This window comes from Amphiura filiformis, chromosome 17, assembly GCF_039555335.1.
Source record: "Amphiura filiformis chromosome 17, Afil_fr2py, whole genome shotgun sequence".
Classification (NCBI taxonomy): Eukaryota; Metazoa; Echinodermata; class Ophiuroidea; order Amphilepidida; family Amphiuridae; genus Amphiura; species Amphiura filiformis.
Window position 1 is genome coordinate 33,100,935 of NC_092644.1, and position 15,625 is coordinate 33,116,559.

At 35.8% G+C, this 15,625-nt stretch overlaps 2 protein-coding genes across 3 annotated transcripts in view; one reads left to right on the forward strand and one right to left on the reverse strand.

Annotated features, from left to right (window-relative positions):
- Positions 1-13,662, forward strand: part of LOC140137656 (uncharacterized) — a 34,184-nt gene extending 20,522 nt beyond the window's left edge. For both annotated transcript variants that reach the window (XM_072159391.1, XM_072159390.1), the window contains exons 11-16: positions 164-353; positions 1,267-1,387; positions 3,189-3,333; positions 4,203-4,286; positions 4,767-4,929; positions 6,374-13,662. In XM_072159391.1, coding sequence (XP_072015492.1) covers positions 164-353; positions 1,267-1,387; positions 3,189-3,333; positions 4,203-4,286; positions 4,767-4,929; positions 6,374-6,378 — 708 coding nt within the window. In that variant the 3' untranslated portion in view covers positions 6,379-13,662. The remainder of the gene's footprint in view (positions 1-163; positions 354-1,266; positions 1,388-3,188; positions 3,334-4,202; positions 4,287-4,766; positions 4,930-6,373) is intronic.
- A 1,063-nt stretch (positions 13,663-14,725) lies between these two features.
- Positions 14,726-15,625, reverse strand: part of LOC140137662 (LIM domain transcription factor LMO4-like) — a 274,849-nt gene continuing 273,949 nt past the window's right edge. The window contains exon 5 of the transcript XR_011856880.1: positions 14,726-15,596. The gene's annotated coding sequence lies outside the window, so the exon portion shown is untranslated. The remainder of the gene's footprint in view (positions 15,597-15,625) is intronic.

Sequence of the window (15,625 nt, forward strand, 5' to 3'; positions counted from 1 at the left end):
GTTTGTCCATTCAAAAGTACAAAGTGACAACATGCACGTTAACAGTGCGTAGTGCTGCGTCTCTGCTGCAGGTATGCGTGCCTTCAAAGTCGGCACAATGTGTGCTTCGTCTGTATTTTGTACTTCAGAGTAGACTAACTGTAATTCTTCTTTTTTTGCACAGGCATTACTAGCAATTAGGTCTATCACAGGAAAGGAACTCTCATTTCCAGCATACAACAAAATAGTACAAAGCTGCGCAGAATCAGGAGAAAGAAATAGTTTTGATTTTAATGAATTCTGTTGCCTAGTAACTGAATACAAACATTATGAACCAAGTAACTGGCTGACCAAGCTGCTTAAAAATGTACAAAGTAAGTTTTTTTTAATATTCAGTATGTAACTTGAATTTGCACAAAGTCACAAATCTAGTCATTTTACATCTGCAAATGTGCTCAAATTTTAAAACATGCACCAAATTATGTTTTGTTTAAGTCTTCATGTGAGGAATGGTAAGAAGTGGTATTTATGTGAAAAAGTGGCATTTTGTGTGTACCCTGGAAAAGTCTAAGGTAGACATCTCAGACCTGTGTGCGGATAATTCAATGGAAATAGTAGTGACGGAGGTGTAAGTAACTCGGGCTAAAGAAAACCTGGAGGGCCTGCTGCACACTTATTTTGAGGCCTGGACAGGGTTGTGTGATTTAAATCACGCCGATTTAAATCACTTGATTTTTTGTTTAAATCACTGATTTAATTAAATCAACTTTTTCCATTTTTTACTATTTTTGATAAATGTAAGTTAATTTCTTGCTTAAATTGACTGTTTTACTTCATTCTTAATGCTTCTACAACTTTTGGATACAATTCAAATACCGCTATGATGTCACTTTATTTATTGCTAAAAATTCATCTTCAAGGTGCAGAATTCAACAGGTTTGTTCCCCATGATTTTTGCAAATTTTTTCTTTGAAATTTTCACATGTAAAAACATGTTTTGATTTTTTGTAAATACCTGATAGGATTGTTTATATGACTAGCATTCCACTTGTACTCTTTTGACTTTATCATGGGGTATAGCAGTTCTTGGATTTAAAAAAAATCAAAAAAATCTATTTGAATAAAGAAAATCCGATTTAAATTTAAAAAAATCTGATTTAAAAAAAAATATTTAAAATATTTAAAAAATCAATAACTCTATGGGCCTGGATATTAACACCTCATATCGTACAGGTCAGTCCAAATCAAAGTGAGACAAATGATTAATTGTATTGTGTGGTTTTTCAGCTTGGTTATACCAGATGCCACGTACAGTAGAGGAGTCAGTAGAGCCTAAACGGGATGTTTTTCTTGGTGGTTCGTGCAATAAGTCCCAGTGGAGGGAAGATATAGCCATCCCAATTCTCAGGTAATTACCAATGATGTCTGTCTGCAAGCTCTTTTTTCCTTCTCAGTTTCTGTCTGTCATTCTGTCTGTCTGTCAGCCTGCCAGCTTTCTTAGTCAGATAATTGAACCAAGCCTGTGACACTCCGGCGCTTGTTGGAAGTAGTACATGTACAATTGTGATTTCCACATCATAATACTAATCATGGCGTTTCCGTCCGTCCGTCCCTCTGTCCGCGCGCTATCGCGTAGTGCGCGGAGTACCGACGGGCGCAGTGCAAGCATCGGAAAGCATTACAGTGTGGTTAATCGTGCAGGTGCATCTCATCGGATCAATAGGCCTATTTTCAACACATATTTCAAAACTGCACACGTGCAGAGGCCTATTATCAAGAGGGGTCTTGATCATTGAGAGATGTATATCATAGTAGTTTAAAAGGTCAGGGCAAGTAGGCCTATATGGGTAACAGGTGTTGGGTAATTAGAGATAGTCACAAGAACCACCTAACCCGAGAACCCCGAAATCTAGTATAATTATAGTTTTGAGAACGTAGACTCGACCAAAGTGTGTACTTCATTACAGTACTGCTACGATTAAAACCAGATCTAGGATGGGTTTAAACCATTACAAACCGAGAATGTTTTATTGGAATATGTTTTCTGTTATCAAGTGGTCATAAAATGCTCTGAGATTACGTAAACATGGTATTAAATGAGTAAATCAACCGAGGTCTTCGTTAGAGACTTTGTTAAGATTACGTCATTGCCAGAGCTTGTTTTATTTTTCATTTAGAATGATTGACAGCAGTGGGCGGACTTATACTCTTTGTTTAGTGAGCGGTACAAAAATGTGATTCCCCGATAAATTAATAAATTAAGAATTCGGACCGTCTCTTCCTCAGACCTCTATGTAGGACTCTATGGTCTCTTCTCATTACACGATCGTAGTAAGACTTGGCCGGTGACGACACTTGCGAATTGCCTGTCTTCAGCTGCGGTATAGCATGGTATAGGCAGTTTGTACAGAGTGTCGCTTCTCATTCTTTCTTTTTTCTCGGATTGAACTACAGTAAAACCTCATTATAACGAAATCTGATACAAGAAAAACCCTGTTATAAAGAAGTATTTTTCCAGAACCAAGATACAAAATTCTTTTGTTATTTGTTGTTTTTACAACCCTGATATAACGAAATTTGGATATAAAGAACTAATTTCTCTGTCCCTGACAACTTCGTTATAATGAGTTTCCACTGTAGATTTGAAAGTCTTAATTGGTTTGGAGCAGAAGGACATATATAATCTGAGACAAAATTAAAAAGACTACTTTGCATCTGCTGCCACTGTCAATCAAACTCCCCACAACCATTGATTGGTTTGTGGTGTGTAAAAGGAAGGTTGATTCATCTGGTGCATTCCATCACAGAAAAGGAATCCCAGAAAATGGCAAAATTTGGTACTTTACAAAGTAACAAGAAAGTTTCCTATTACTAAGACCTAACATTTGAGACGGTTTGTATATTTCAAGTGCAAAATTAACCATAAGACACCCTGTTTTATCGCCACGTTCATGACCTCAATCATCACAACACTTGTAAACAAACCGTGCCCGAGTTTGATTGACACATGACATCAGAAGTAAACTAGTCTTTAATTCTGTCTTCACTTATATATAGTTCTTGTCATTTTGCCTTCATGAGTTTAAACCCTCACTGTAAGGTTATGAGATAGTAAAGTTATATTGCCTGCCTTTGACAGTTTGCTTAAATTTCTTGTCTATAATGTGATTTTCATTTCTTGGCCTTTGTGTTTGTCTTCTCTTTCACAGGAAAAACGGCCTTTCCTACTTCAATCCCCAGTTACAGCACTGGAATCTGCGATATATGCCACTAGAAGTACAAGCCAAGGAAAATGCTCAATATCTTCTCTTTGTGATCAGCGATGAATCAAGAGCTGCAGCTTCAATGGTTGAGGTTAGTTTACACCGTCAGTACTACCATTCAGTCGTGGCTAGTGATGTAGCGACAAAGTTGCCTTCAAGTCAACTGGGTGCGATTTGTAACTTGGGCAGCTAACGACTTTTTGAGCAGATATTGGCAATCGCCTTTCATATAAGCAGCGAAAGTTACATCACATAAAAAAAGCTACACTCCTGCTTAACATGTTTTATCATTGGGCTATTTCAGTTGAAAGCCATACACCCCCTATGGAAGACATGACCTTAATATCCCATACAGGGAGTGTGAATTTCAAATGAGGTTACCTGAATACTCCATTTGAAATCTACTCCCCCTCTGTAGGAGGTAAATGTCATCTCTACACCCCCTGTGTGGGAGGTAAATATCATGTCTTTCATAGGGAGTATGGATTTAAATTGGAATAGCCTACTATTTACCCTTGTTGATTAAATTTACCAGACAGTGAACCCGACATTTATACCTACCTACGACTATATAGTTATCCACCTACATGAGTCACTTGATGATGTAGATTTGGAAGCATATACTGGCAATTTGCTATTGAGGTAACATATTTTTGCTGGTAAATCACAGATTTTCTGTTTTAATCAGGTAAACAATGGTAATTTCTTCCAGATTCAAAAACAAGGGTAATTTCTTCCAGATTCAGATTCTCCAGATTCATTGATGTGCTTATGATTTTTCTGTCTCTATCATTTGTTTTTGTATTCTAATGATCTTGCCAAATAAAAAAACAAACTAACAAACATTCAGAACCAATATTAGACGAAAATTGGTCTGATTCAGAAGCTGCTGATGTAATTGACTCATCAATAAACTATTTCCATCACAGAATATTATTCAATGTGTGTTGTATATTACAGGTGTCCCACTACATTGGGAAAAGAAGGATAGTTTATCTGTGTGCACAAAACCTCAAAGATGGAGTAGAAATATATGGGGAAAAGGTGAGATATGAAGTACAAATGAAACAGATGTGTGTATATTTTGTTGCTGTGATTTCATCATGCTGAGGAATACCAGATTATTATATAAACAGTTGTCATTTCTCCTTTTAATTTCATTGGTTCTTGCCCATGATATATGAGACAATAAAGTACAGCTAGGTGTATATTAAATTGTGTGATTGTGTCTATCATTTGTGTTGCACTTAGCATGGTATGCGTGGGTGATCTCGTGCGTCGGCGCATCGCGATTATTTTGCGTCCATATGTGAAGGACTCAATGGATTCGGCCATTTCGTACACAGGGAAGACTGGTTGAACTTAATAAAAATAGGCATAAAGAGTGTACATAAATTAAATTCAAACATGATTTACGGGTGATCTGTTTAAGAATATTGTTTTTGAGACCCATTTGATCAAAAGAACACATTTGACCATTTTGCACTAATATAAAATTCTTTTTCTCTGTCATGGTATATATAGCTGACTCCGAGAGCAGTGAAGGATTACAATAGAGGGCGGTGTTACCTAACTGACCTAGCTAGCCGACAAGGTGTACCAATATTTGAAGACATCAAAGAAACCGTAGAGGCGTTAGTTGAGAGAATTAAAGAAGATCGCAAAAACGAACGAAGACAGGAGGAAGGTATGAAATTATGGTTTGAGCCCTTGAATATCAATGAGGGTCCACTTCAATGCCATTCTGTCAGTCCTGTGAAACTTTGACAAAACATCTTGTAAAATAATTGATTTTTTTTACACTCATGTACTCGTTTGAAATTGTGTATGAATGAAATAGACAAAATGACAAAATAATACTGCTAACATAGGACTTCTATGCTATTTATATCCACGTCATATATTTAAAATAGTTTGACACAAAAGAGCATATTTATATTTATTTGAGGACTATATAAGCATAGATATGTATGGCAAAATTGCTACATGTGACACACACCACTCCACGCCATACATAAATTCTCCCAGTCACATTTCCCCAATATGAAATTTTTAAAAAGTAAAATTTTAATTTTATTTTAATTCTTTTAAAGTTTGGCAGAGGCGGGGTTCGAACTCACGGCTCACCGCTTTAGCTAGTATCACGTATATACCATACGTCCAGCGCCTTAGACCGCTCGACCACGAAGAACTTGATAGTGCCATCGTGAAAATTTATACATATAATATTAATAAATCGCAACTTCATTAGTCATTACTGCATCATATTTTGGAATTTTATCTGCTTAAAACATTAATGTGTATTATAATAAAGCTACCATTATTTATATTGTTGAATTCTCAAGCGCATAGAGACAATTAATACAAGGGTCCTATGAATAGGCCTACATACACAATACATAAAATCGATTTTGATATCGGCCATGTGCTCTGCTATGCATGTGGTTTTCCTCAGTGTCGGAAGTTGTATTACGAAGTGCATCTGAACTCCATGTTGAAGCAAATGATTTTGACAATGCATTGCATTGTTCCAGTTTGCATACTAAAAACACATTAGAGCCCTAATTATATTTACAAAATCAAAAGATTAGATTATCATAACAACAAAACGGTAATCTTTTGTCGGGTCTAATGTGAAAATTACATTAAAAAATACAGTTTTTACAGAATTAATTTTCACTTAATTCCAAAAAAAAAAATGGCGTATATAAGATTGAAATAAATTATCTACCTTCTATACTAGATCAATTGTGACACAAGTTGTTATCAAAAATTGTTGTGATAGATGTACAGTTAATATTCATATATTCCATTACCTATCTGATGGTACAGTTTTTACACAGAAAATATTTATTTGAAAAACCTGCCACTCGGCTTTTTTCCGGAAAGGTCACAGGGTCGCCGTGACCTGTGCAATAATTACAATTAAAATTTTTCTTATTCTAACAGCAAGCGTTTCTAGAATATATTATGGCGAAATGTGGTGTACATGTGACATGAGCATTTTGTGTGTAACACATCCTGTTTTCCTTTCACATCCTCTAAGTCCTCATACCTAATTAATTTCACAAAAAGCACTGTTTGAAAATCAAAATTTACCAATTTTAACACACCCTGTTTGTTTCTTTCAGATTAATACATTCAGATACTAACTTTTGTCGGGTCTGCTATATCAGTGCCATCATGCTTCCATCACATATCAGATAAGCCAGGACCAGAAGTGTCTTCTGCTTTGGAAGCAGCTTTTTGAACAAACTCTTGTGGAACATTTTGAATATGTATATTGTATATACCTCACAATTTATCCACCGGAATAAACCATTATGGTGCTATTGCAATCATGGATGTACTTAAATACAATGCAGCCAGACAGCCAATGGCTGGTGTAACTTCGCTGTTAGCCTGGTAAAATTGTAATGCTGGTTTCATACTTTCCTGCCGCTTGACACTTTATCGATCTGACAAAAATTTTGCTTCACTGCGCACCAGAAACGCTAGCAATGACCTGCAGCAAGCCGCCGCTTTGGTCAAGCGGCAGCATCGCTAGGAGTTCAATTCAAGTCAACTCGAGCCGCTCTGACGTACAAGAACATGATGCAATTTTGGGGGATGCTGAGCGATAACATTGGTTTTCATAGTCATGCCACTGTCGCTCAGCGGTGTACTGGTCCACTGCAGAAAAGAACAAGCAGCATGATGAAGCATCACGCCGCTCAGCAGCAAGCTGCAGAAAGTAAGAAACCAGCATAACATGGTGTGCTGGAGTGGCTGGTGGAAATTTATTCTGTTTAATAAAACCCCATCCAGTATACCGGGTATGTAGAAGTTCCTATCGGACTGGGAACTTTCAAGTTACGACACATCCCTGTTTGAGATCAAATTTTGGCTGCAACAGTGAGAGACAAGCAGGGCCGGATTTACCTTTTGGAGGGCCCTGGGCCAGGCCAAAATTTGAAGGCCCCAAACTCACTGTGAGGAAGGCAATTATTTTGAATTAAAAAAATATTATCCTTTTTTGCAAAATGAAACATGGCTATTATCCTAATCCTTTAGTTTGGTCAATTTTTAGAAATAAGGGCCAAAAACATGCATTTTATGGTGTTTTTTGTATGCTGTGACAATCAAGCCCAAAGACTTGTATCAAGACTAATTTCAAGTTATGCATTCTAATTTGTGGAAAACAAATTTTCTAATATTTTTAATAACCAATTGTCAAAGATAACAAAAATATTAAAATTATGAGCTAACTCTTATCTTAGCCTATAGCCTACTCAGTCAAGATTTTGAGTGCTAGAGTTATGCCAAGTTTTTGTAACATGCAAAATTGCATGTTTTTGGCCCATTTCCGTGAAATTGTAAAAACAATAAAATTTGACACTAAAGGATTAGGATATATTATAGCTATGTTTCATTTGGCAAAACAAGATCATATCTTTTTAATTTCCACCCAAATTAGTGCTGTATTTTTCTGGAATGGGGAGTAATCAGCCTCCTGGTGCTTTCAGTAAGTCACTTCAAAGGAGTGCATATACCTAGGGGTATTGAACTGAAGGCCTATAGATAATAACATCACTGCTCTTCTCCATCTGACTCATTAGCTCAGTTGGTAGAGCATCGGTCCGGTGATCCGAAGGTCCCAGGTTCAAATCCTGGATGGTCAGTGAAATTTTTTCACTGGCTGTCATTTATGTATGTGGAGACTTGTGTTAAAAACCTTTTTCATAGAGTGCATATTATGTTTTTGTGTTATGAAAGTCGAACAACTTTTACCATTACAAAATTATTTTGTAATTTTGAAGGATAAAAGAAATAATAACCATTGGAACAAATATGACTATTATTACAACTCGATGTTGAGATCTATGGTTTAATTTACAGATGCATGGTTATTAAAAGTCCAACAGGAAGGAAGGGGTGTTAATTAGGTCAGAGGGTAATGAAATGTCTTCACAGTGTTTTTAATACTTGTTTTGTAATTATACAAGCCAGTGCACTGAAGTTTGTCTTTACTCAAGTGTTTTAACTTGAGATCTCAAAATGTAGTACATTTACCGTATTCATTCCATTAAGCACCTAGGGCAATTAAGAAAGTCATTTTGGGTGAGGCTTATTGTTTTACAATAGCAATACAACTATGCTGTCATCCATTTTGACTGCTCATAGCAAACCAGGTTGTATAATTTCCTGATTCAAAATGTCCTCTTTAAGGCTTCTGGATTTGAAAATATGTAAATATATTTATATAAGATACCCCACTATGAAATAGAATCATAATTTAATTTTAGCCCGCATTTGAGTATTTTAAGGCAAAAGTAAATTTTTTAATTCTCCTGTGCCTGGGGTACATGCTGGTGATCGGCAATGGTGTAGAAGTGACCAAGTCTCTTCCTCTGCTATGCACATATGACCAATGGGTCAACTGCCTTGTTATAACAGTTGATCAAATCGGTGTGATTGTTTATCACTCCTGTGTTCACACTCGTATGGTTGACACACAGCACGCACCACAGAATAATAAAAAAATTTACTTGTCCTACAATTTGTAAGTAAGAAAAGTATTTTGCCAGTATTTTATATGCAGTTAACATGTTTTGCATGTTGTAAAGTCACTGGTTGTGTGCTTACAAGGGCATGGGCGCTTAATGGAACAAATATGGTACCATTTTTCTGAATATAAGCCTACTTATAAATCGTATAATATACATTGTTTATATATATATATTTTTTTCAATCATGTAAATAGAAGTTTACCTGTAAAGTCCACTTGTTATATAGTCATGATATCTGCATACTAGGGTTAGCTGGTAAATACCCGGTTTGGAAATTCCCATTACATTCACATTACCTCAGCCTTACACTATGTGTGCATTTTTACTTGACAATTTGGAGTTCCCCCATAATGGGCTATTCCAGTTGAAATCCATACACCCCCTGTGGAAGACATGATCTTAATCACACAGGGAGTGTGAATTTCAAATGGAGTCACCTGACTGGGTGACTCCATTTGAAATCTACACCCCCTGTGTGGGAGATTAAGATCATGTCTTACATAGGGGGGTGTATGGATTTCAACTGGAATAGCCGGATGTTTTCTATCGGTCATGGAGGTGACCATTTTAACTCCATGCTAAGGTAGCCAGAGGCAGATAGAACAAGTCAATTTACAAATGGGTATGCTTTTTCACCCACTAGTGAATGTGAACCCATGTATACAGTGTACATAAATCATGATGAGAACATGTTTTTATATGCAGCTGCTTTGTGATTGTAGAGAATTCATTAATCATTCCAAGAATGCTTCATTGCTTTAAATGCGAACTGTGATGAAATATGAAAAAGGAACAGTTAAAGCATAGACTATGGTTAAAGCCATATTATAACAATTTTCTTTGGTTTGCCTTAGTTGTTCGGCTCAAAACTAAAAGGGGATATATCTGACAGTAAAAGCTATCATTTTATGGCAAAGAAATCATAATCTATTTTGTATGAAAATGTTATAATATGGCTTTAACCACCCTAAAGTGGATTGGTAGCAATAATATATTTGGTGAAATTGTAATTGAAGATTATTCTTTACCAAAAATTATGAAATAATATTACTATCGTGAAGATTTTCTGGTCATAAAATTGAGATAATGAGGTAAAATGAATGAAAACCCACTTACTATCTTCATCACTTAAGTTAACTGTGATGTTCTATGGGGGTTACTATATTAATGCCAAGACATGAAATCAACATTACTCTGTTATCAGTGGCGGCAGAAGCATTACAATTTGGGGTTGGGGAACGAGCATATTTTGTTTCAATTTTACTGGAACTTTTTTTGCATGTGTGAAGCATGCAAAAAATTTCAGTTGCAGACCATTTTACCCCCAAATTAAGTTTGTTTTGCTATCTTGTGGGCCAAAGCGCGCAAAATTGTGTCATTTTGCCCATTTGGGCTCAAAACAATAAATCATATAAACTTGTGAGTTTTAAGTGTTTTTCCAGTTTTTCTCACAAGTTCAAAAAAATGAGTTAGGCAATTATCTGTGACTTCTCTCTAGTCTGAAGGGTCGCTAGTCCGAAGGTCCTCTAGTCCGAAGGGTCGCTAGTCCGAAAACCAAATTAAGTTAGCTAATCAGAAGGTTTTCTAGTCCGAATATATAATAAGGGTTAGGGTTGGAGTAGGGTTAGGATTAAAGAACCTTATTCTATATTCGGACTAGAGAACCTTTTTTTATTATTCGGACTAGCAAACCCTCGGACTAGAGAACCCGATATTCGGAATAGCGAACCTTTTCAGAATTCGGACTAGCGAATGGTACATTACGTGTTTGGACTAGCGAACCTTCAGACTAGCGAACCTTCGGACTAGGGAGCCCTTGGACTAGAGATTGTCACCCAATTATCACAGTTCAAAATCAGTTCCATGAAGATAAGTTATTCCAAGTTCATACGTATAGTTGAATCTCCAGTGGGACATGTAAATTTTTATTAATAGGGTTGCATTATAACGGTCAGGGTATAGTTTGACATCTTTGCGACCATTTCCCCATTGTGAAAGATTTCATATTGGTCAATTGTTTCAAGCCAGAGGGGGGACTTGGTTCCTCCAGTCTGTATGCCTCGTGTTGGAAGTTTGCATTCTTGTAATCATTTCTTTGTAATATATCATTGTGTTCATGGTATATTGCTAAATAGAATCCAAGTATATATTGTTTTATCAACAGAGAGTGACGTTAGTCACATTACCAATTTTTAGCTGTAAAAAGCCATTTTGGCCTTCAGAGAATTGCCTAAAGCACTTTGCCTGTTAAAAATGAATGATTTGAAGGCCAAATTAAAAAAAGGTTTGTCTCAAAGCTCCCACGCGCATTAGTTTATTCACTCGCATTAGTAAAAAAATAATCTTTTTTTTTCCAGAAAAAGTGTGAAAAATATGATCGAAATGCCGTTTTGACAATTTAGACCCCTGCTCTTAGATTACTTCACTTCAATACAATAGCAGCATCACTTTATTATTCAATACAACACTTCATACAGTAGATTAGGACTTTGAGGTTTTTTCACATTTGAAAAAAATCTTTGGATAAAAAAAAAATGCATTTCACATTAGTTTTTCAGAGTTGGAGAGCTTTGAGACAAACCTTTCTTTAATTTGGCCTAAGAACCTTAATCAGCATTCTCATTCTGCAAAATCATTAAACTCCATAATTGTAAAGTCTGCTTAAATATTTTATATTTTGTACTTCAATGTTTTATCAATATGGACAGTATTACATAACAGTAATGTTAAGATCATTCTTAAAGTCAAAGTAGGCAGTTTGGAAATTGAGTTTTTATAAATATTTCCCATGCATTATGAGCTTCTGTATTATACAAATTTTCTTGTAAACATATTTTTATTGTTGTTTGCTGCATAATTTTATCTGTATCTCAATTTATCAATATGCTAGCGAAGTGATGTAATAATCGGATTAACTACCATAGCAATAGGTTAAAACAATTTTGAATATATCGGGCTGCACTATAAGCAGGTTTCACTCATCACCTTTGTACGTCTGCAATCATAGATTTAATACAATACCGGTCTTTTAAAAGATACTAATCTTACAGTTGCGAGTGATCAGCATGATTTGGTTCAATGCAGAGGTACCGCATAAACGTACCAGTGCAGCACGGTATATTCAAAACTTGTTTTCACCTATTGCTATGGTAGTTAATCTGATTATTACATAACTTCGCCAGCATATTCCCATCTTTGGTTGACTTTAGTGGATCAGATCACGACTTGCAATCATGATTTTTTTTCTATTGCATAGAGTTGATTTAGCTAGTATGCTTTTGTGAATATCACAGAAAAGATGATCATATGACTGCAATGCAGGCATTGTCTTTGTAAATTCCAGGTGTGGTCTCAGAATTATAGAAAGATAACCAGGACTCGATCTCCATCGTGATACAGGCATGGAACAAAAATTGGGGGTATTCCGTTTCCCTCGGAATGCGCTAGAGGCATTCGTTGTCGTACATGCGCGATATGGATGATGGACGCATTTAAGAGACGCACTAATTGCGACCTGCACGCGAGTACCAAGACGCTTCAGATGAGAGGCAAAGTTGTTTTCGTTTGTCTCCGCACACCGTCGGCAGGGACCCGAATACCCCCAATTTTCAACCCATAGCTAACTGCACGATTGTATGTGGCGGTATAGGGAGTCCCGGTTCTCCTTCTCTAATTCTGTGGGTGTTGTACAAATCACACTCAAAAAATTTTTTAGGTGCTTTAGTGTACCATGACCTCTATATAACCCAACATTTAAATGTGATTAAAACACACTGACCAAAACCAACAATTGGTTAAAAACTTTCCAAAAACATGTAACTGTGTTTGCTGGGATGTGTGCAGTTTGCTTATAAAATCACACTACCTGGTATTCTCAAGTGCAGCCTCCTCATAATTTTAGTCATGTGCATGCAGTAACACTTCAAATGACAAGGCTGATAATCGGGTCATCCTCATAGAACTATAGCTGGGTACTCAATATACTTAAATAAACTCTTTTAAGCACCAAGAATTATTAACTTGGTCAAGAGAGCCACATTTACAAAGAGGGTATCAAAAGTCGCAAGTTTGTATAAATGCATTTTAATACCCCATGCAGGAATATGGGGATATGGCAAGCAGGAGTGTAGTGAGTTATTCCAATTAAAATCCACACTACCCCTGTGGAAGATTTAGCTAAAGTCTTCCACAGAGAGAATATGAGTTTTGAATAGAATAGACAAATGGGTAACTTTAATTTGAAATACTCACTCAAGTTGTGGAAGATATAGGTGAAGCCATAATACAGGGGGAGTATGGGTTTCATAATGATTAACCCTGACCAGTTACATTTGTAAAACATACTCCCCCTGTGGAAGATATTTCCAAAATCTTCCACAGGGGAGTGTGAATTTCAAGTGGAATATCCCAATATCCTGCCACCTCGGAAAAAAATGAAAATTTCTGGTGTAAATCGGCCTTTTGTGGATGCTCTTTTTCCTCCAAACAGGACAAAATTATTAATGACAGGACTTCCCCTTCCAAACACCAAAGGAAACTCCTCCATTAAAATGTAATATTTGTGACTTAATTTTGATAGAGGGGGTGGTGAACAACTAGTGGAATAGCCAATTTAGGTGCCATTCAGCTTGCCTTACCAATATTCTCAGACATTTTCATATTGGTATTTTGTATGTCCATAAAAGTAGCACTTTTAGTGCTTTTAGGTCTCAATAATTAATGAAAAGAACATGTACCTCACATTTACATCCTGACAATATAACCCATATTTGTTGTTTTATCATGTTTTATGCCATTGTGAAAATAAAGATATAACTTTATCCATACAGTCCAGTGTTTATGTTTGTGTTTTTGAATATCAATGAGTTTGAATTAATGCTTTCAATGGGACTGGCGATTTTGCTTGTATATAATACAATTTAATGGTACGTTATTTATGATAAGAAAAAGAGGTACTGCTAGAATGTACCTCATTTCTTAACATATATAATGAACCACTTGTCTTGAATCACTGAAATTTCAGTGAAGTAATTGGATTCCTTGCCCCTATAATATACATAACGTTTGTTAGCAGTGTGTAATATTTTTTGAGAAAAATGCAAAATTAGTCACAAAATTTATCAGGGGGTGTAGTACCTTAAATGCTGATAAATCCACCATATTGGTTTGTCATGCATGGACACCGGCATTTATCCACAAAAGCCTGAAATCAAGCAAAAATTTGTGTTTCATGTTGAATACTTTCAACAAGTATTTGTTATTCAAACCGTTTCAATTAATATTTGTTGCATCAAATATTCAACATGGAGTATGAATCAGCCTTTACAAAGGTATGCGCATGTAACACTTGGCTATTGGCACAACACAAACATGGAATACATACATGGAATGCCCAACAAAAACACCAACACCTTTTCAAAATAATCCACTATATTGCTCTCCATGAGTGACACACAAACATGATGTGTCCAGTTGAAGTATAATTTCTTTGATAGAAACATATCTCCAGTGAATATTTTTCAAGTTTTCTTCTCAGCCAGTATGATTGCACAAGAGTAATTAAAAGGGGGACGGTCAGATTTCATAATATAATACTACTTCCAAATGGTTGAATCATGTTATATAGCTATAGTTTCATGCTGGCATTTCATTACATTTTGATATCATCAAAGCAAAAAACGTGCCTTGCATTGGAAGGCACATTTAAAATACTGTGTGAATAGTAAATGGGTTTATCCACTTTACACCAGTTTGGCTTACAAAATGCAACCAAAATCTCTCTCAGCCCAATATTTAACAAGTTTACCTGGTATCAAAATCTCCTAAAAGAGTGGATGAAAGGGAAGCTGTTAATCACACCTTTCTCCTTTAAAAACATAATATAGTTTTCAGAAAACAGAGACAGAGACATAAAACTGTATTTTCACTGGGCATTGTATTTTTATTATACAAGCGACAAGAGAAACATTAAAGTTCATCTATGTTGGTATAAATCATGATTTTGAATTAATTCCTTGTGTTTAGATCAAAAGTTTAAATCAAGAGAAACATTTGTTTAAGATGGCTCACCAACCACTAAATAAGGCCAGGCTAAGAAAGAGGCTGATTTCAGAAGAAGAAAAATGTCTGTAAAATGGGCAGAACCAAATTACATACCACCAGCTTCTTCATTTTATTCTGAAACAAACCTTTTTTGCTAGTTTTTATTTTGCCACATTCAGTTTATGACTATTTATGACAACCTTTTTGTTGATCAAAATTTAACACCCTCTCTTGACTCTTCCTGTCCATCCCTTTGACATGTTTCTTTTTTAAATATAAAATTGTTTTTGACTGCAGATCACTCTTCAGTTAATCATCCACAGTAATATTATTTTGCAAAACAAAAAGTTCACAACGTGAAATTTGCACCAAGAATTTTATACATGGTTCACCATTAAGAAAGCTTCGCAACAAGATTTGTAAAAACATGTCTAAAACGTAATTATCCTCATGTGAGTACAAGAAAGTCGTAAGTGCAATTGGCTATTCCATTTAAAATCCACACTACCCCTGTGGAAGATTTAGTTAAAGTCTTACACAGAGGGAGTGTGAGTTTCAAATAAAATAGACAGTTGGGTAACTTCCATTTGAAATACTCACTCCAGTTGTGGAAGATATAGGTAATGCCATAATACAGAGGGAGTATGGGTTTCAAAATGATAACTCTGACCAATTACATTTGAAAAACATACTCCCCCTGTGGAAGATATTTCCAAAATCTTCCACAGGGGTAGTGTGGATTTCAGCTGGAATAGCCCAATAGCTGCCTTTTGTAATTTAAAATGAATTGCA